The 23,125-nt window shown below is 43.7% G+C and overlaps 1 protein-coding gene across 1 annotated transcript in view; it reads right to left on the bottom strand.

Annotated features, from left to right (window-relative positions):
• thoc2 (THO complex 2) overlaps positions 1 to 23,125 on the bottom strand; it is a 183,081-nt gene that overhangs the window by 155,013 nt on the left and 4,943 nt on the right. Inside the window, exons 2-3 of the mRNA XM_068047366.1 lie at positions 7,886 to 7,944; positions 1,871 to 1,962 (exon numbers count right to left, since the gene is read on the bottom strand). Coding sequence (XP_067903467.1) covers positions 1,871 to 1,962; positions 7,886 to 7,944 — 151 coding nt within the window. The remainder of the gene's footprint in view (positions 1 to 1,870; positions 1,963 to 7,885; positions 7,945 to 23,125) is intronic.

A 23,125-nucleotide genomic window follows, 5' to 3' on the forward strand; every position in this document is an offset into this window, starting at 1 on the left:
TTTAGTGATGAAAAGTGATAAAACATTTTGAAGTTCTATTTGCAAGGTATTTATTAGAATTGCATATCAATCGCTGAGGAATGCTTCAACTTTGAAGACTGTGCATATAATCAATTAACTAGACTGATATATTAGATCAAATATGCTGGTTGAGAAGAGACCAATTATTTCCAAGGGTGATTGAAAAGTCGTATACGCCAATCTAAACAAAGCTGGTTTTGCATGAAGATTAAAATTTTATTTGCTTTTAAATATTTCACCAAGACTTCAATCGTATTCTTCAGTACAGAGGAAAAGAAATGGATGCTGGATTTTTGGAGCATCAAAAATGTAAATATTTATGTACAAGTGTTCATAACTTATAATGCACTACATTCTTCCATTAAAAATAGGTTACTTAACCAGCAGACTCATGACCATGTGAATACTGGAATACATTCTTTTGTTAACAGAAAACCTGATCCTTAAATGTGTTATTTGCATATCTAATCTTAAACCATATCATTTCATTTGCTTGATTCTATTTTCTCAATTTACACAGGTGGTATTCAACAATTAAAATTAAGGGTATTTGATAAGAAAAGTTTGGAAGCTTACTTCCATTGCTTTATGGAAAGGACACACGAAGGAGTATTTCCACCTTAAAACATCCTTCTCTGCCACTCATCCCTCCTCAAGAAAGGGATTTTCCACAAAGATATATTTCAAACTAGAATACTGGTCATGGCATTATTCACATGAGGACAGAGCAAATTTTCCTCAGGGTACATTAGCAAGGGGATCTGAAGTTTCTGAAGCTTCATCTTGCAGTTTAAGAGTGCAGCTGCAAGTGAGGAGAGATGGCAGTAACGGCCTACACAATCAGTACCATGAAGAGTCAGGAAAGACTGATAACAGGTCAGCATGGCAGGACAAGCATTTTAGAAGGCAGAGGCCACAAGAACTCAGAAGATGGAAACAGGTCCTTTGAGTTGGGGGGGGGGGGGGAGGGGCGGTATGGGGAAGGCAGTTATGAATAATCAACATAATTAAATCTCAGAAAAACACATAAAAAGTTTTACTAATCTTTTATGAGAAGAGAACCTGAAACAAGGGAAGAAAACTTGAGTAGTTGTTGCAAACTTACAGCTATCTGGAAAGATGGTTTGCAATGCTGGTAGTATTATAGAGCTGTGAGGCTGTCTAAATAGTGCTGCTGTGGATTTAGGCATATTTGCCTGCAGTTTCTCGAGCTTGTAAAGCTCCATCTTGTGGCACATGTGGGAGGTTGCAAGAGGGACTGTGTGTCATAAGAGGTGATGCCCAACTAAAAGTGTCCAACAAGCATAACAAATTTAATACATTATAAACGTCTGCCCCAGAAGAACAGATCATTTTGTGGTCAGCAAAAAGCACCCTCTTAGAGTCCTGCTATTTCTAAACTTAACTAAATAAGATGCAATGAACTGAAAACTTCTGATGGGTCAGTCTCCGGATTGCAACTGTAACAAGTGACACTGGCATTCTGGATCATAAAAGGCAACTTTGGCTTCATCATTGTCAAGACCGCCAAATGAAAAATTGTCCGTATCAGTAAACACAGGTAAAATTTTCTGTTCAAGACCCAAAGTGGCAAGCTTCCACAAGATTGCTTTACGCTAAGCATAGACTAGAACAGATCCTTTCAGGAACCAACATTTGTAAAAAAAAATATAGAAATTAATTATCTTCTGATTTTAAGTATGTCCCCTCCTTGAGTGACATTTCCCTTTAATATACACAAATCTACTCCAAGCTCAAATTTAAAAATATGCTCATGGAAAGAAAATAGCAACGGTGCACTCAATTGCTATGCATGCAAAAACAACTTTTTCAGCAATGAATCACTTACCATTACATCACTGAGAGCACTGGCAGCTTGTTCCTGTTTTAGATTGCCTTTTATAACATGCCACGCCAACTCATATAAAGCTTGTTGGATATCTGTTTTACAATTAAATTAAATCAATGTTAATAAAAGGGACATTAAAACTGCAACAAACAAGAGTGTAGTAAAAAACAAGAAATCATAGAAATGAGCTGTCAGCCATCAAAAATAATTTTAAATCTGTTCTTTGAAATTGAGTCAAGATTCAATGACTATAGAAAGTTGCTCCTTTGTGCGAACATTGGACTAATAAAGCTAGCAAATAAAATGCATCAGAACATTGTCTTTTAATCAGCATGCGTAAATAGGTGCATCAATGTGAGCACTCTGTCAGCCTTGACAGTCAGCCAGCCTTTCAGAGCCAACATAAAGAGGTAAGCAAGCAAAACTCATGGTGCCTGAAATATAAAGACTCTTTTCCCCAACTATTGTATAACATACACAATTAAGCCAGTAACAGCACGGAAACATTTACTTCATACATGATCAGCACATTCCTTTCACCAAAATACATTAATCAAAGCCAAATCAAACTCCCAAGATCCTTCTTGGCGAGATATTGCTCCAGTAAGATACAGAATATCATACTTCTTTCTCAACATTATAGATGAACAGTAGTTGATCTAACGTGGCATTATGTCACTCGCTCTTCCCCTACAGAGTGTGTTGTGGAATGATGCAGGGAAGGGCATTTGTAGCCAATCATCTCCGCCCCAGAACAACGATGCACAAGTTCTTCAGGGCAGCATTATGGCTTAACTATGTTAAACTATTTCATCAATCACCTTCTCCTCATCATGATGTCAGAAATCGGGGGCAGGGGGTGACAGTGAGGGGGGTCGCTGGTTGCAGCAATTCATCAGATTACAAACCAGTCCATGCCTGCATGCAGCAAGACTTGGACAACATCCGGGTCTCAGTGGAAAATAACATTTACATCACACAAATGCCAGGGACTGACCATCTCCCAGAAAGAACAGCCAAACCACCTCCTTTTGACATTACCATTGCCAATGACGGTCACCACTGACCAGGAACTCTCTCAAATAAGGCGGCTGCGAGAGGTCAGGGGTTGGGTATTCTGCGATGTGTGGCTCACCTCCCGACTCCCCCAAAATCTCTCCAACAATTATGAGCCACAAGTCTGAAGTATGAAGGGATAATCTCTCCACCACCAGTGTACAATTGTTGCATTGTGTATCACCTACAGCATGTACTGCAGCAAGTCACAAATGTACCTCACCAGCAGCTCGCAAACTTCTGACCACCACCTAGAAGGACAATGTCAGCAGATGCATGTGAACATCATCCTCTCCAAGTCACGCATCATCCGGACGGACCACCCGGCATCGACCTAGGCACCGGAAACGACAGTGGCAAATCCAGCTTTGTCAATCCGGAAAAGTCCTCCTTACTATCAGAGGGTTTGTGCCAAATTTGGGAGAGCTGTTCCACAGACTAGTCAAGCAACAGCCTGACATAGTAATACTGACCGAATCATACCTGACAGACAATGCCCGAGACACCACCAGCACCATCCTCGGGTATGTCCTATCCCACTGGCAGGACAGACCCACCAGAGGTAGTGGCATAGTGGTATACAGCTGGGACAGAGTTGCCCTGGGAGTCCTCAAAATCGACTCCAGACCCCATGAAGTCTCAGGGCATCGGGTCAAACAAACATGGGCAAGGAAAACTTGGGCTAATTACCGCCTACTGCCCTCCCTCAGCTGATGAATCAGTACTCCTCCATGTTGAACACCACTTGGAGGAAGCACCGAGGGTGGCAAGGGCGCAGATGCCAGTCTGCAGCCAGTTCGATTCACTCCACGTGACATCATAAAAATGACTGAAGGGTCTGGCTACAGGCCCTGACAATATTCTGGCAGTAGTACTGAAGATCTGTGCTCCAGAACTTGCCGCGCCCCTAGCCAAGCTGTTCCAGTACAGCTACAACAGTGGCATGTACCCAGCAATGTGGAAAATTGCCAAGGTATGCCCTGTACACAATAAACAGGACAAGTCAAACCTGGTCAATTACTGCCCTATCAGTCTACTCTCGATCATGAGTAAAGTAATGGAAGGAAGGTGTCATCAACAATGCTATCAAGCGACACTTGTTTAGCAATGACCTGCTCAGTGACGCTCAGTTTCTGTTCCGCCAGGGCCACTCAGCTCCTGACCTCATTACAGCCTTGGTTCAAACATGGACAAAAGAGCTGAACTCCAGAGGTGAGGTGAAAGTGACTGCCCTTGACATCAAGGCAGCATTTGACTGGGTATGGCATCCAGGAGCCCTAGAAAAACTGGAGTCAATGGGAATCAGGGGAAAACTCTCGGCTGGTTGGAGTTATACCTAGCGCAAAGGATGATGATTGCGGTTGTTGCAGGCCAATCATCTCAGTCCCAGGACATCATTGCAGGAGTTCCCAGGGTAGTGTCCTAGGCCCAACCATCCTCAGCTGCTTCATCCATGACCTTCCTTCAATCATCATGTCAGAAGTGGGGATGCTCGCTGATGATTGCACAAGGTTCAGCACCATTCGCGACTCCTCAGATACAGGAGCAGCCCGTGTCCATGTGCAGCAAGACCTGGACTATATCCAGGCTTGGGCTGATAAGTGGCAAGTAACGTTTGTGCTACGCAAGTGCCAGACAATGATCATCTCCAATAAGAGAGAATCTAACCATCTCCCCTTGACATTCAACAGCATTACGATCGTTGAATCCTCCACTGTCAACATCTTGAGCATTAATACTGACCAGAAACTGAACTGGGGTAGCCATATAAATACCGTGGCTACAAGAGCAGTTCAAAGGCTAGGAATCATGCAGCGAGTGACTCCCCAAAGCCCATCCACCATCTACAAGGCACAAGTCAGGAGTGTGATAGAATACTCTCCACTTGCCTGGATAGGTGCAGCTCCAACAACACTCAAGAAGCTCAACACCATCCAGGGTAAAGCAGCCCGCTCCACAAACATTCACTCCCTCCATCACCTGCACATAGAGGCAGCAGCGTGTACCAAAATACAAGATGCACTGCAGCAACGAACTAAGGCTCCTTCGACAGCACCTTTCAAACCCATGACCTCGACCACCTAGAAGGACAAGGGCAGCTGATGCATGGGAACACCACCTGCGTGTTCCTCTCCAAACCATCCCGACTCGGAACTATATCACCGTCCCTTCGCTGTTACTGGCTCAAAATCCTGGAACTTTCTTCTAACAGCACTGTGGGTGTACCTACACCACATGGACTGCAGCGGTTCAAGGCGGTTCACCACCACCTTCTCATGGGCAATTAGGGACGGGCAATAAATGCTGGCCTAGCCTGCGATGCCCACATCCCTTGAATGAATTAAAAAAAAAAATACACAGGGGCCGGTCCTTCACCACAAAGTCAAAATCCTGGAGCCCCTTAATTACCAGTGTTGTGGGAGCACCTTGACAAGGACTGCAATGGTTCAAGCTGGTCCACCACCACCAGCAGCTCAGGAACAAATAGCAATGGGTAATAAATGTTGCTTTGCCTGTGACACGCACATCTTAAGAACCAATAAAAAAAGCCCAACCAGATTTCTAACATTAAGGCTGTGGACAGCTTAATCCTCCAGAGTCTTAGTGGGTTTCTCCTGAACTATAAATTTAATGTTATAATAGTGGAAATTCCAGAAAATGGCTAAAATAATTTTCTCAGTGTTTCCATGGTTCTTCCATCAAAGGTATAACTGACAAGGAGATAATCCATGGAAGTTCTTCACTTTAAAAAAAAAAATAAATATGGGCATCCTGATGGTGCATAGAATTGATGCTTTGAATACCCAGCAAGAATTAGAACTCATGCAATTATTGCAATTTCCCACTTATTGAGCTTTCCACCTCAACAACCGAGTCTCTGCAAATGCGAAGAGATAAGGCATCACTGCCAATATGGAGGAGGGAGGAAGATGATCCCATATATCCTACTGTACTCAAACGACTCAAGTACAAAAGGGAAAATATTTCACAAATGGCAAAGTGCATATTGGAAAAGCATAGCAAAAAACCTGGCACAAACATAATTTTTTTAACATTTGCAGAGATTGTGGAGAGTGAGGTCATGGAGGGAGCTGCATAAGAGAAAGAGGATTTCTAAGGAGCACATGGAATCAGAAACAACATCATGCAGCAGTTTAAATTCTATTTCTATGAGAAGAGAGACTGTAACTCAAGAGTAAAGTACTGAAATATCTTCTGAAGGTGATAGGTAAGGGTTTGGGGTTTGAAGCTCAGTTCAAACTTGAGCAAGATTCAAAGTTTGTACATCATCGGTTGAGGTTGAGCAAACATCTGTGAAGTTGGACCAGACTAGAGAGTAGTGTTCTGGGTGGGGAGAAAGGAGGCTTCATTCTTGCTTTGTCACCATGGAATTATCCTTACCATTCCATGCACAACAAAAGCTTTGATAAAACTGATGGTTTCCCACACAACACTTGAAAAATATTTCATTGGCGTAAAGGGATTAGAATAGATAGGTGCTTGATACCGGCACAGACACGATGGGCTGAAGGGCCTGTTTCTGTGCTGTATAAGTCTATGACTCTAAAGTGCTTTGGGACATCCAGAGGTTGTGAAAGGTGCTAAATAAATGCAAGTTCTTCCTTTATATTAAAAAAGCACCCCAAAATGTTGTTGTTTGAGCCTTTACTATTTATATAGTGCACACACAGCAGTAACAAAAAAAAAGCTGAATTTTTGAAATTAAACACATAGTTATACAGTACAGAAACAGGCCCTTCAGCCCATCGTGTCTGTGCCAGCCATCAAGCACCTAACTATTCCAATCCCATTTTCCAGCACCTGGCCTGTAGCCTTGTATGCTATGGTGTTTCAAGTGCTCATCTATATACTTCTTAAATGTTGTGAGGGTGCCTGCCTCTACCATCCCTTCAGGTAGTGTGTTCCAGATTCCAACCACCCTCTGGGTGAAAAAATCTTCTCAAACCCCCTCTAAACCTCCTACTCCTGAACTTAAATCTATGCCCCCTGGTTACTGATCCCTCTGCTAAGGGAAAAAGTTTCTTCCTATCAATGCCTCATAATTTTATACACCTCAGTCAGGTCCCCCCTCATCCTTCTCTGCTCGATGGAAAAATATCAATACATAAAGATCATTCAATACCATTGCTCATTCGTCTATCGATAATTACCGTGGGAAAGAAAAATCATGTTCCTACATCCTTTACAGAAACTACAATATCAAATGAATGAAACCATGTGAGAATCACAGCATTCTGTTTTTACAGCAATATGATTTCAAGATAGTAAACAGTCACAGCCATACCAATCATTTTAGTTGCTTATGAAGCCAAATTACCATAACAGTATATTACAGGACAAAAACAGTGCCAGAAATCGAGATAATTTTCCCAAGTCCTTTACATAATACAAGTCAACATTTCAATGTTAGCAGGTGAATGAACATAACTTGTCTCATTACCAAGATAACCAACGAACCCTACAGATAAAACATACAAGTGCTAAAACAGAATTGATAAAGATAATTGGAAATAAAGATGTATAAACATAAAGGCATTAAAATAATCCTTTGCAGATTGCCATATTTTTGTCAAGATGAGAATCAAATAAATTCAACCTAACCAGGCAAATACGTGGAAAAAAAGTTCATTTCAATAGAAGAATTGACTTTCAAACTTTTATTGAAAGAGATAATTAAATGAGTCAACCAATGGACTTCAGAATTAACATACTCAGGGCCTCGGATTCTGATCCCTATTCCTTAACCAACTTGGAAGCTTGACCAAAGCTTTGCGCTGTTGAATCACACAAGGTCCATGTGGTAAACACAGTATCATACAGAATGCCAAAGTTCAGTTGTGATCATTAGCCAAATATTTGCAATTCCAATAATGATTCAAGCCAGCCTGTTAAAAAGCATATGTCTTCTCAGCATATACCCACTGAAGAAAATCTTACCTTTAAATGTTACATCGCTGTAACCTCTATTTTCAGTAAGACTGCGACATAACTGTACACTGCAAAATAAAATAGATGTCAGCAATTTTAAAAGAACTGGCCAACAGTCAAAACTATACAATTACAACTCCATGTATTTCTAAATGCAATAATTGTTGTTCACAAAAAGTACATGTTTTCATTTAAAGTAAGATGGCTGCTCGCTTTACAAATATTGCTCCAAGAACTAGGCACCGATTCATACTCATCAATGGGACCAGACTGAAACTAATACCGATATATTCCTTCCATTAATGGCTTGATAAGCATTCAAAATAAAATGCTTGACCAAATGACATAGAACAGGCCCAGATACCCATCAACTCCAAAATAAAAGCAAAATACTGTAGATGTTGGAAACGTGAAATAAAAACAAATACTCAGCAGGTCTGGCTGGCAGCATCTGTGGAGAGAGAAGCAGTGTTAACATTACAGGTCTGTGACCTTCCATCAGAACTTATCAACTCTGTTGAGTAACCAATTAAAAAAAATCTTTTGTTGAGAATCATGTTAATATTGCTCACCTCAATAAAGTGGCAGAGAGTCCCAAATGCTCCAAACCAAAGAAAACTCATCTCTCAATTTGATTTTGCTGTGATATTCAGTGCTCAACCATTTACTAACAACTACATAGGTAGAGAATCATGAACATCCAAGACATTGCAATAACTGTCAGGAGGAAATTCCTTCTTTTTTTACATCACTGGAAATGTTCATGAGAGGCACTAACTCAGTTGCAAGGCAAGAAGATGGAGTCGGACAGGAAGAAAATCAAAGATTTTAACAAGAGAAAATCAGTCAAGAAATCCATTAGCGAAACGTTAGCCACTTTATTTCAAGCCTGTCTATCTTTTGTGAGAAAAGCAAATTAAGTCCAGAAGATACTAGAATGTTAAGGACACTGGATTCTTTTCTCACTAGTGGGAAACACAAAATAACCAGCGAGCATTTCCAGATATCAAGTTACAGTGCAGGAACATGATGAATTGTGACAGTACAAAAAATTTCAATTCAACTCCAAATACCGACTGGAAGAAACAAACCTTGGAACGCAACCTTGAAGAGCAAGAATTGTGAAATATTACTTCCCTTTGAAAGCTGATATTTTTGAAAGATTTTCAACAGGTTAAATGAGCTGATTAGCAATAGAAATGATTCTGATGAAATCATCTGGCAATAAATTCAACAAAGAAACATGTTGACAAGAAACTGAAATCAGAATTGAGACAAAAATTGACTGTCACCATTATTTTTTTCTTTCTGGAAACTGGTCAGTAATCCCCCCCCCCCCCCCCCAATTCAATGAGTTACACACGGTATTTTTCATAGGAAAAGCCAAGTGCTTAGAAACAAAGCAGGTTGTCCGCAGGTTTCACAAGATGCGAATTGCTACGGGAAAGTGTAACAGGAAATCTAAGGTGCTAATTGGGTTAAAATTGCCAAATATATATCAGTACATGGTGAACTGTATGTACCACTAACAAAGATTGTTTATGTCTTTAATAGTTAGCAAAACGTCATTCTGTAATGGCATCTTACACATTTCAACTTTAAAAAGGGGGTTGGATGGAAACGTTTTGGAGGACACTCCTAGGGTGTGAAGTCGACGATCTTTTTCTTCCCCGAGCCAGTAATAAAATATGTTCAAGACTGTGCCAACCAGAACTGAAATCAGCTCAATTCTTAAACTGCACTATGTTTCACAGCTTAAGAGGTGAACTTCTGTTTAAGAAAGTTCAGGTAGAGAAAGTGAGAGGTCTTTTATGCATCTAGGAGAATAGAAATCTAATTTATTCTCTCAGCTGTTTATCTATTCACTTTAAATAAAGTGCTTGTCTATTTAAGAGCCAAACTCTCAGTCTGATATAGATTGCATATTCAGTCTGCTCTTTGAAGTGTTAATACAGGATAGAATGCAAAACAATGATGATTTTTGGGTCTCGCTATTATTCACCTGAATATTGGGTCATTAAAAAAAAACTCAAGATGTGGGTCTCATTGGCAAGGCCAGCATTTACTCCCCGCCCCTAGTTGGCCTTGGGGGTGTTGATGGAATGTCTTCTTGAAACACTGCAATCAGTGTGGTGAATGAACACCCACAATGCTGTTGGTGTTAGGTAGTGTTAAGATTTTGACCCAGCATAAATGAAGGGCAACTTTTGTCCAAATCAGGATGGTGTGTGACTTGGAGGCAACGGTGCTCCCATGCAACTGCTGCCCCTGCCCTTCCAGTTGGTGAAGGTGGTAGGTTTGTGAGGTACTGCGGAAGAAGCCTTGGTGATTTGCTGCCGTGCATCCTGTCGATAATACACACTCCAGCCACAGTACGCTAATGGTGGAGGAAGTGAAGGTTTAAGTTGATGGATGAGTGATCAAGCAGACTGCTCCGTCCTGGATAACATTGAGCTTCTTTTGTGCTGTTGGAGCTTCATCCATCCATGCATGCATGTGGAGACTATTCCAAGAGAACTTTGACTTGCGCCTTTCAGGTGCTGGAGGGACTTTGTGCAGTCAGCAAGTGAGTCACCCTCTGCAGACAACCCAGTCTCTGACCTGTTCTAGTAGCCACAGCATTTATGTGGTTGGTCCAGTTCCTTTCCTGGTCAATGGTGACTTCCAGATGTTGAGGGCGATGGTAATGCAACCGAAAGTAACGGAGAGGTGATTATGTTCCCTCACGTTGGAGATGGTTATTGCCTGATCTGTATGGCGTGAATGATACATGCCTATCAGCTCAAGCCTGGATGTTGTCCAGGTCTTGCTGCATATGGGCATGGACTGCGGCATTATCTTAAGAATTGCGAATGGAAATGAACACTGCAGTCATCAGTAAACATCCCACTTCTGACTATGATGGAGCTAAAGTCACTAATGATACAGTTAAGCAGATTTGGGCCTAGTATGCTGCCGTGATGTCCTGTTGCTGAGATGATTGCTCCCCAATGACCATCACCATAATCTTCCTTTGTGCCAGTTAGGACTACAACCACAGGAGACTTTTTTCCCTGATTCCCCTTGACATCAGGTTTATTCAGGCTCCTTGGTGCCACATTCAATCAAATGCTGACTTGACGTGAAGGGCAGCCTCTCATCCCACCTCTGGACTTCACCTCTAAATCCTTGCTTGGACCAAGGATGTAATAAGGTCTGCAGCAAAGTGATTGCGGTTCTGGGGCATGAAGTGAGTCTAGTGGATCAGGGGTCAGTAGGGGAACATTTGAGCAACACTGATCACAGTGCAACTATTATAAGGTTTAGGTTAGTCATGGAAAGAGACGAGGAGAAACAGAAGCAAAAATACTTAACCGGAGGAGAACCAATTTCAGTGGGGTGAGAACAGATCAGTTTCCGGTAAATTGGAATCAAAGACGAGCAGGTAAAATTGTAAATGGAACTCTTTAAAGAGGAGATGGCTCAGGCACAAGTCAAGATACTTTCCCACGAGATGGAAAGATAGGATCATCAAAGCCAGAGCTCCCAGAATGACCAAAGAGGTAGAGAATAAGATACATCAGAAAAAGGGGTGTGAGACAGATGGCAAGCGAATACCAGTTGAATAAGGAAGTTCAGAGGGGAAGTGAAAATGATAAGAAAGGCAAAGAGTGAGCATGAGATGAGACTGGCAGTTAACATAAAAGTAAATCTATAAGTCTTCCATAGGTATATAAATAGTAAAAGTATAGCAAGAGGGTTGGGGCCGATTAGGACCAAAAAGGAAATCTGCGCATGGAGGGAGATGCCATGGCTGAGACACTAAATGAGTTCTTTGCATCCGTCTTTATCAAGAAGGATGATGCTGCCAAAGTCATTGTGGAAGAGGAGGTAGGTGAGACACTACGTGGGCTAAAAGTGGATAGAGGAGATATTAGAAAGGTTGCCAGTATTTAAAGTTGATAAGTCACCTGGATGAGATGGGATGCTTCTGAGGATGCCAAGGGAATTAAGGGTGGAAATTGTGGAGGCTCTGACCATAATCTTCCAATCCTCCTTAGATACCTGCGAGCAGTGAGGGGGTGGTGCCAAAAAACTGGAAAATTGCAAATGTTACACCCTTGTTCCAAAAAGGTGTAAAGAATAAACCCAGCTTTTACAGACCAGTGAATTTAACCTTGGTTTTGGAAATAATCTGGGACAAAATTAAGTCACTTGGACAAGTGTGGATTGATTATGGAAAGCCAGCAGCACTCTGTGAAAGACAAATCTTGTTTAACTAACATGACTGATTTTTTTTTTGATGGGGTAGCAGAGAGGGTTGATGAGGGTGATGCAGTTGATGTGGTGTATATGGACTTCCAAAAGGCTATGACAATGTGCCACATCATAGATATGCCAGCAAAGTGAAGCCCATAGAATAAAAGGGAAAGTGGCAGCAAGAATATAAAGTTGACTGAGTGACAGGAAACAGAGATTAGTGAACAGTTCTTTTTCAGACTGGAGGACAGTATATAACGGATTCCCCATAGGTCAGTACTCAGATCACTGCTTTTCTTGATATAGATCACCTAGACTCAGGTGTACAGGACACAATTTCAAAATATGCACATGACACTTGGAAGTATTATGAACTATGAAGAGGACAGTGACAGACTTCAATAGAACATAAACAAGCAAGTGGAATGGGTAGACATGTGGCAGATGAGGTTTAATGCAGAGAAGTGTGAAATGATATTCTTCCTACCAAAGTGTGAGAAGCAATATAAAGTAAAGGATACAATTCTAAAGAGGGTGCAGGAACCATAGAAAAGTTACGGCACAGAAAGAGGCCATTCAGCCTATTGTGTCTGCATGAAAAAAAGCTAGCCGTCCAATCTAATCCCACCTTCCAGCACCTGGTCCATCGCCTTTCAGGTTAAAGCACTGCAAATGCAGGTCCACGTACCTTTCAAATGAGATGAGGGTTTCTGCCTCCATTGATGGCGGCAGCGCAGGTTGAGAAAGTGCTTAAAAAGGCATGTGCAATCCTGAGTTTTATAAATAGAGGCATTGGAGTACAAAAGCAAGGGAGCCATGGTGAATCTTCATATAATTATCAGCCTCAAGTGGAGTATCATGTCTAATCATGGGCAGCACAGCTCAGCAAAGACGTGAAGGCTTTAGAGAGAATGCAGAAAAGATTCACAAGACGATTCCGGGGATGAGAGAATTCAATTACGTGGGTAGATTGGAGAGGCTGGGGTTGTTCTCCTTGAAAAGAAGGTTGTTATGACTAGCTGAGAAAGGGGTCCAGGGTTCCCCCTCAGCCTTTACCTGGTCTTACCCGTAACAGGGTTTAATTTTAAACACACCGCTTTTTTAGTTCCCCCTTGGTGAATCCTTGTTCACTGCTTTCCAATTGTAAGGCAAAGAAACTAGCCAAACAGGTTTTCTGAGGTTTAAAGAAAAACGGTCGAACTTTATTAAACTCTAATTCGGTTAACGTTTATGGATACATGACGCGCCCACGCTCGCATCCATACGTGATACACATATGCAGATAGAGACAGAATAGAGAAGAAATAAAGTGTAAAGCGTGAGGCAACATCTGAAGATTGTTTGGTTACTGTTCTTCGAGCTCGCTGTAAAGTCCTTGATTGTAGCCAAGTCTTGCTTTTCGTTGCAGCCCAGTATTCTTCTCAAACCTTGTTCGATGTAGGAAACTTTTCTCTCTTGCAGTTCATGTGGCCACAGTGGGTCCAGAGGCTTGTGAGAAAGAGATGGGAGCAGACAGGAGATGTCTTCTCACTCCAGCAGCAAACAGTCTTTTTAAGTTCAAACTCTTCGGACAATTCAGAAAAACCCAGGTTGCCAGGCAGGTTAGTCATGTGACTAGCTGGTCTGACGTCTGTTTGAGAATTCCCTTGTCTTAGCCGACCCTAGAATGTCTCCTCTTACACATAATACTTGGTGCTCTAAGTCCATTGTGGGTTAAATTGGAGCAGGGAATAGCCTCTTTGACCCTCCGAGCACTGTTTTTTCCAGCCATGGCTGATCTGTTTAATAAGTAATTTCCTCGCTCCAGCAACAGTTAAAAATCAATGCTCTTATGATAAAATTAATATGCGTTGTTCTTGGGAGGTGGGGGTCTGCATGACAAGGTCGAGAGGAAATTTGATAGACCTATTCAAAATCATGAGGGGTCTGGACAAATTACATAGACAGAAACTATTCCCATTGGCAGAAATGTCAAGAACCATATGACACCAATTTAAGGTGTTGGCAAAGGACCAACGGCAACATGAGAAACTTATTTTTTTTTTTTAAAACCACAGCAAGTGGTTAGGATCTGAAATGCACTGCCTGAGAGTGTGGTGGAGGTAGATCCAACCATGGCTTTCAAAAGGTAGTTGGATAAGCAGCTGAAGAGAAAAGATTTGCAGGGCCACAGGGAATGGGCAGGAGAGTGGAACTAGCTGAGTTGCTCTTGCAAAGAACTGGCAGAATAGGGAAAATGGCCTCCTTTTGCTGTAAGCATTTAATGAATCTAAAACTGAAATTGAGCATTGGTGAATAAGTGCTGCTTGATAGCACAATTAATGGCTCCTTCCATCACTTTGATGATTGGGAGTAGACTGATGGGGCAGTAATTGCTCAGATTAGGTAGATCATGCTTCTTGTGGACAGGACATAACTGGACAATTTTCCAAAGTCAGGTAGATGCCAGTGTTGTAGCTGTACTCGAACAGCTTGGCTCGAGATGCAGATAGTTCTGGAGTACAAATTTTCAGCATTACAGTCGGGATGCTGTTGGGGCTCTATCACCTATACTTTGTCCAGTCCACTCAGCTATTGCTTGATCTCAGATAGTGTGGATTGGCTGAAACCTGGCACTTGTGATGGCGGGGACCTCAAGAGAAGGCCAAGGAGGATCATTCACACTGCACTTCAGACTGAAGATGTTTGTGCACACTTCAGCCTAGTCTTCAACAGTCACACGACAGGCTGTGGCATCATTGAAGATGGGGACATTCAAGGAACCTCCTCCTCCCATTAGTTGCTAAATTACAGACCATCATTCATAACTGGATGCGACAAAGTTTGGAGCTTTGACCTGATCCACTGGTTGCAGGATTTCTTAGCTCTGTCTGCAGCATGCTATTTTCACTGTTTTGTACACTGTTGTAGTTTGCAAGGTTGACACCTCATTTTCAGGTACACCTGGTACAGCTCCAGCCTTACTGTTTAACACTACTCATTAACTTGGGTCAGTGATGGAAGAGTGAAGAGCATGAGGTTATTGTGGTAGTAGATAGTTCTGCTGCTGCCACTTTTCATGGATGCCCAGTTTTGAGTCCCTACATCAGTTCTTAATCTATCCCATTTATTATGGTGCTCATGCCACACAAGACAATGGAGGGTGCTCTGTGAAGACAGTCGCCATGAGAATGGTGCAGTAGTCACTCATCAATAATGGGGTCCAAAATCAAGGTTGAGGACTCCCAGAGCCACTCAGCATGCCCCCCCACCCCCAAGGCTGTGTACCACTGTGCCCCTGCTTCCGATGTGTCTGATGGGATAGAACAAGACGTACCCAGGGATAATGGCTGTGGAGTCTGGGACATTGGCTGGTACGAACGATTCTGTGATTATGACAGTCAGACTGTTACTTGACTACTCAGACAGCTATCCCAACTTTGGCAGCAGGCCTCAATGTTAGTGACTCTGAAGTGTTAACTGAACCAAACATGGCTAAGACGCAGCTGACTAGTCCATCCAGTTTTATTATGTTCCTTTCTTGAAGTTTGATATAACTGAGTGGCTTGCTCGTCAGTGAACAGTCAACCACTTTGATGGGGGCTGGGTTCCTGCAAAGGCCAGAAGGTTTCTTTTCCTTAAAAAGGGCCATTAATAAACTGATTAGGTTTTTACAACAATCCATCGTCACTTGTACTGGCACCAGTTTTTTATTTCCAGATTTCTTTTTTACAAATTCAAATTCTCAAATTGCCATGTGCTACCAGTCCAGTATCATAACCACTACACTATCATAGTGGATGTGAGTTCCACTAATGGGAGTAGCCAGTAAAACTGAACTCAAGAAAATATCTAGGATCAGGACTCAAACAACTGGCTTCAATCCACATGCAATGAAATATTGGGTAGAATCCAACAGCAGTGATAAGCATAACTGATACAAAGCACCCGACAGAAAGCATTATTTGGTAACATGAACAAAAATCCCGATGTGCAAATTAATTCTAGACAAAGGTAGCTTGATCATTTGTTTATGGAAAAGACATCTCGCATCCTGATACGATATTCAGACGATGTTAACAGAACCAAACCCACTAGGAGGTTTTCCAACCTGTTTGCCCTCCGCCAAAAAACAAAACGTCATTTTGACCAAAGGTTACCGGGAAGCAATTTTAGACAATGGAACAGGTTCTAAATCCCTGCCGCTGCAAGGGCCAAAGCACTGGGAAAGTGTATTTTAGATCCACACAGTGGAAGCCCATCTACAACTAATATGCTTTTCAATTAGTACACTTTTAATCAATAGTTACAGACCTTATGTTTGCACACCATGCTGGAAAGAAAGCAAAACGTACCTTAACAGATCAAGTTGAAAGCAACTCACTGAGTAACATGTCTAAACTGTCACCGATCAAGAAGAAAGAAAAATCAGAGGTGACAGTGACAGACCATTTATAAAAAAGGTCATAATTTGTTTTTACACATGAACATAACAGAAAGCATAACTTTGCACATGAAAGGTGCCGATACATCCATTGAGTCCTCGGTCATGGCTTCAGCACATCAAATAACTCGGAGGAAAGTAAAGTCAGCCTGTGCAAGAAGATTTGTCCTGCAGTTACTTGCACGGCTGTCTATCTGTATCCCATGAGACTTGCAAAGTTGAAAAGAGACCAGAGAATGTTTGCAAATCTAGCTGTCAATGCTCTATTGAAAAATAGCAGAGGTGCTGTTGAGCTTGATGTCTACAAGAATAATCTATATAGACATATTTAAAAGAATCATAAGTAGGTGCACAATTGAAGAACTCAGCCTCAAATCACAAAGTTTTGAACAGGCTCTAACACCAAACTAAGGCATTAGAGGAAATCTCTATGGCAAGACTTTTTTTTTTAAACTGAAAACTGCACTGATAAGGAGTACTTTTGCTGGCCATGGAAAGATAATTGTTTGGAAAATACTTAAATCTGACAAGGCACAGCAAGAGGCATGCCAGCAGTAGGGAAGGCAACGGGATTTTTTCTTCCAACAGATAAAAAGGTTCCAGCCATTAATCTACCTCATCTATTAGTCCAAAGCTGGTAATGTAATATCAAGGTACAGATTTTCCAATTGTAATGTTGATTTCCCACTTGTCCTCATGCCCTTACTGCCTACATGAGCACTGCCTCTGTCCAATTCTAAGACCAATATCCAGCAGCTACCCATTGAGAACTCAGCCATATCATGGTTGGTCTATCAAGACAAACAACAATGCAGTTAACTTGATAGCTTAGGGCTATCTTGATATTCGTATTGTACAAGTAGACAGGAACAGCTGAGGTGCCTAGCTCTCCATGCAAGTTGCAAACTGACAACAATCACACAAGTGAGGATTCATATGAAAGTTACTCGCTACTGAGGACCTTGAGGACAAAATTGTCACGCAGGCCCCCACCTGCCAAAAATGAGGCACACATTATTTCACGACATGAACATTAAAACTTAAAATTGCTGCTGGGAAGAAAAGAGGGCCTATCACAAGGAACTGCCAGGCCCCTCACCAGAACGACCTTTTTTGCATACTGGCACATAGCGTTGGAACAAAGGACCCAGTGCCTGATTCTCCAATACACAGAGGACCTGGTCAGGCCAGTTTAGTCACATGACTAACTGGCTGTTTGAATTTGAACTAGCCACAGGGAATTTGAACTCAGAAAGCTCTTTTCTCCTGGACTGAGAAAACCTCTCTCTTGTCTGCTCTCATCTCTTTCTCACGGAACTGAAGACCCACTGAAGACATATAAACCCCAAGAGAGAAAAGTCTCCTACAGTGAACAAGGTTTAAGAAGAATACTGGGCCCCAACAAAAAGCAAGACTACTTACGAAAGAACTACAGTGAGCTCGAAGCACAGTAAACAAGAAACTCTTCTGATATTGCCTCAAACCTCTATATTTTACTTTTCTTCTGATCTTTTCTGTCCCTATTTGCCTATGTGTATCCCGTGTGCATGCCAGCGTGGGTGCATCATAAATCCGTAGGCATTAACTGTTCTTCTTTCTTTTGGGCCTCCTTATCTCGAGAGACAATGGATACGCGCCTGGAGGTGGTCAGTGGTTTGTGAAGCAGCGCCTGGAGTGGCTATAAAGGCCAATTCTGGAGTGACAGGCTCTTCCACAGGTGCTGCAGAGAAATGTGTTTGTCGGGGCTGATTCACAGTTGGCTCTCCCCTTGCGCCTCTGTCTTTTTTCCTGCCAACTACTAAGTCTCTTCGGCTCGCTACAATTTAGCCCTGTCTTTATGGCTCCCCGCCAGCTCTGGCGAATGCTGGCAACTGACTCCCACGACTTGTGATCAATGTCACACGATTTCATGTCGCGTTTGCAGACGTCTTTATAACGGAGACATGGACGGCCGGTGGGTCTGATACCAGTGGCGAGCTCGCTGTACAATGTGTCTTTGGGGATCCTGCCATCTTCCATGCGGCTCACATGGCCAAGCCATCTCAAGCGCCGCTGACTCAGTAGTGTGTATAAGCTGGGGGTGTTGGCCGCTTCAAGGACTTCTGTGTTGGAGATATAGTCCTGCCACCTGATGCCAAGTATTCTCCGAAGGCAGCGAAGATGGAATGAATTGAGACGTCGCTCTTGGCTGGCATACGTTGTCCAGGCCTCGCTGCCGTAGAGCAAGGTACTGAGGACACAGGCCTGATACACTCGGACTTTTGTGTTCCGTGTCAGTGCGCCATTTTCCCACACTCTCTTGGCCAGTCTGAACATAGCAGTGGAAGCCTTACCCATGCGCTTGTTGATTTCTGCATCTAGAGACAGGTTACTGGTGATAGTTGAGCCTAGGTAGGTGAACTCTTGAACCACTTCCAGAGCGTGGTCGCCAATATTGATGGATGGAGCATTTCTGACATCCTGCCCCATGATGTTCGTTTTCTTGAGGCTGATGGTTAGGCCAAATTCATTGCAGGCAGACGCAAACCTGTCGATGAGACTCTGCAGGCATTCTTCAGTGTGAGATGTTAAAGCAGCATCGTCAGCAAAGAGGAGTTCTCTGATGAGGACTTTCCGTACTTTGGACTTCGCTCTTAGACGGGCAAGGTTGAACAACCTGCCCCCTGATCTTGTGTGGAGGAAAATTCCTTCTTCAGAGGATTTGAACGCATGTGAAAGCAGCAGGGAGAAGAAAATCCCAAAAAGTGTGGGTGCGAGAACACAGCCCTGTTTCACACCACTCAGGATAGGAAAGGGCTCTGATGAGGAGCCACCATGTTGAATTGTGCCTTTCATATTGTCATGGAATGAGGTGATGATACTTAGTAGCTTTGGTGGACATCCGATCTTTTCTAGTAGTCTGAAGAGACCACGTCTGCTGACGAGGTCAAAGGCTTTGGTGAGATCAATGAAAGCAATGTAGAGGGGCATCTGTTGTTCACGGCATTTCTCCTGTATCTGACGAAGGGAGAACAGCATGTCAATAGTCGATCTCTCTGCACGAAAGCCACACTGTGCCTCAGGGTAGACGCGCTCGGCCAGCTTCTGGAGCCTGTTCAGAGCGACTCGAGCAAAGACTTTCCCCACTATGCTGAGCAGGGAGATTCCACGGTAGTTGTTGCAGTCACCGCGGTCACCTTTGTTTTTATAGAGGGTGATGATGTTGGCATCGCGCATGTCCTGGGGTACTGCTCCCTCGTCCCAGCACAGGCATAGCAGTTCATGTAGTGCTGAGAGTATAGCAGGCTTGGCACTCTTGATTATTTCAGGGGTAATGCTGTCCTTCCCAGGGGCTTTTCCGCTGGCTAGGGAATCAATGGCATCACTGAGTTCCGATTTGGTTGGCTGTATGTCCAGCTCATCCATGACTGGTAGAGGCTGGGCTGCATTGAGGGCAGTCTCAGTGACAGCATTCTCCCTGGAGTACAGTTCTAGGTAGTGCTCAACCCAGCGGTCCATCTGTTTGCGTTGGTCAGTGATTATGTCCCCCGATTTAGATTTGAGGGGGGTGATCTTCTTGATGGTTGGCCCAAGAGCTCTCTTCATGCCATCATACATTCCTCTGATGTTTCCGGTGTCTGAGGCCAGCTGAATATGACTGCATAGGTGTTGCCAGTAGTCGTTTGCGCAACGCCTAGCTGTTCTTTGTGCAGTACTTCTGGCTGCTTTAAGTACTGCGGATGTTAAATCGCTGGGGGCTTTCTTGTAGTTCAAAAGTGCAATGCGCTTAGCGGCTATGACAGGTTCCAGCTCTTCATTATGAGATTGAAAACAGTCTGCATTTCTCTTCGCACTTTTGCCGTAGGTGGTCAAAGCTGACTCATAGATGGCGTCTCTGATGTGGGCCCACTTGGTCTCAGCATCCCCTGTGGGAGTGTTTTGAAGGGCTGTTACAAGTGAATTTAGAAATTTTTGTAACAGCTGTGGGTGAGAAATTCTGCTCGTGTTGATGCGCGGGCCCTTCTGCTTGGAATGATGCAACTTCTTTGGTCTGAGTCTAACCTTGCTGCACACCAGGGAGTGGTCGGTGTCACAGTCCGCACTGTGGAAGCTGCGTGTGATTTGAACACTGTTTAAGGCGGCTCGCCTTGTGACAATGAGGTCTAGCTGGTGCCAACGACGTGATCTTGGGTGCCTCCATGAAACCTGGTGACAGGGTTTAGTGTGAAAGAACGAGTTGGTGATGCAGAGGTTATGATAGGTACACAACTCAAGCAGTCTCTGCCCGTTCTCATTCATCCTTCCAACGCCATAGCGCCCAAGGCAGGAGGGCCATGAGTCATGGTCGGCCCCAACCCTGGCATTAAAGTCCCCCAGCAGGAATAGGTGTTCGGTGTTGGGGATGCTGCTAATGATGTTATGGAGTTGTTCATAGAACTGGTCTTTAGCTTCAGGTGCGGAACAGAGTGTTGGAGCATAGATGCTGAGTAGGTGTACTGGACCAGAGGTGGTGAGCAGTCGGATGGACAGTATGCGTTCCGAGCCATTTGAGGGAGGCTCTATCATGCTGAGCAAGGAGTTTCTGATGGCGAAGCCCACTCCATGCTGTCTTGGTTCTTCAGGATCCCTGCCCTGCCAGAAGAAGGTGTAGTCTTGCTCTGCTAGAGAGCCACTCGCGGGGAGGCGAGTCTCCTGAAGTGCTGCAATGTCCACATTGAGTCTACTGAGCTCGTTGTTAATGATGGCGGTCTTCCGAGAATCGTTGATTTGTGTAAGGTCTTCCGACAGGCCAGGACACATAGTTCTGACGTTCCAGCTTGCAAAGCGAAGGGCTGGTACCTTCTTTCCTTTTTTCATGTTGTTTGGTGCGGTGTATCAGTCCACCTTTCGGGCAATGACCCTGAGCTCCAAGCACCCATTGAAGCAGGCAGACTGTGGCGGGACAGAACCTTATTGACCGGGGGCTGCCCGGTTTGAGGCGGGCGGTAGCTGTCCAGTGAGGTGCAATGACCTCTCCCACCGACAAAGGCAACCCGTGGCGCCCAGTTTCTACGCCAATTTATCTGGACTTATAACCCGTAACTGCTGCCTTCCGTGTTGTTTTAGTCGCTGTGAGGCAACTATGGAGTGACCTCTCCATGGCGCATGCCTGGGCAAATTTATGGAGGTTGAGAGTTGCCCAGTCGTCAAAACCCCCCTCTCGGCCTTTCTGGTGGGGTCCAAAGGAGTGCAGGACACGACGTTTGGCACCAGTATGGCTGCAGGAACTGCCGGAAACATGCCAAAGGTGACACATGACCGCCTACGGGGTTCCGCTCCGGATTTTCTGTTAGGGTTTACTCCCTTAGCCTTGGTCTCTCCCGAGACGCCCACAAGGCAGTGGGGTTGTTGGGGCCCCTACACAGGTGTAGGATGGTGCCGGTGGGAGGAGGGGATGCAAGGGGGAGGGGTAGAGGGAGGGGGTGGGGGGGGGGTGCAGGGGAAGGGGGTGCGGGCTGGGACGGGGTTGTGAGGGGGTGAGCTGAGAGGGTGGAGCAGGGAAGGGGACGGGGGTGGGGGGGGGTGGAAGGGGGGTAAAGGGGGTGGAATCTGGTGCAGGTAATAAGCCATTTCCTCAGTGCCCGCCATCGACGTCCGGAAAGCTCATCCACGTCCTTCGGGAGGTGAAGCATCATTTGGCAGACTTAGAGGTGATTACATTTGCTAAGGGTTTTTTTTTTTTGCAGTGGTTTAAATAAAGGCATGCAGCATTGCCGACAGTGCGCTGCAGATGCTCTCCGAGCCATCTCCCGCGGGCGCTTTGAAGTTGCGGCCGGGGGGGCCATTCGTGGATGTTTTGGGTGTTCGGGGCACCTTTTCACAGGACTTCTCTCGGGTCCCGCAGCTCCTTCTTCACCTCAATGGACTTACCGCATGCCGTGGCTACAGACACTCTGGACTGTGCATTAACTGTAGAGTTTAAGTTTTAATAGGTTTCAAGAAAAGTGAAATCTAAGAAGGCCTGTTTACGCTCATTTCTTTGCCTTATAATTGGAAAATGGTGAACAAGGAGTCACCAAGGGGGAGCTCAAAACACACTGTGTTTAAAAATTAAACCCTGTTACAATAAGACCAGGTGAAGACTAAAAGGGACCCCGAGACACCTTTCTCACCTGGTCTTAACAAAATGAACAACACTTGACAGAATTGAGATAGTCAATTCATAAAACTATCGTAAAAGGTTGGTTTTACATGTTTAATGGTGGCACTGCTGTAATATTTGACTCCAACATTATAAGTAAAAACTATGCAGTGTCAGACCAATGGATTCTAAACTTTGAGCAATAAACAACTACAGATTTGAAGCTATCTTTGCGACTTTTTCATGGATTTGCTTCAAATGAAACAACTTTAATGTTATGATTATGACTGAATTCACAGCAAGGGCAATCATAATATATATAGGAAAACGTAAACTTGAACTGCCGCTTCTCAAGATTGAACATGAAAACTTGCTATCTCAACAGTAGTAGTACAACATGAATTTCAGGCCAGGGCTGAGCAATTGTATATTTTAATAAATTCTACTGAAGGTCATGAAGTTTCAAGTTGTATGTTTCTGGCATTCT

This window comes from Heterodontus francisci, chromosome 15, assembly GCF_036365525.1.
Source record: "Heterodontus francisci isolate sHetFra1 chromosome 15, sHetFra1.hap1, whole genome shotgun sequence".
In the NCBI taxonomy this organism is placed as follows: Eukaryota; Metazoa; Chordata; class Chondrichthyes; order Heterodontiformes; family Heterodontidae; genus Heterodontus; species Heterodontus francisci.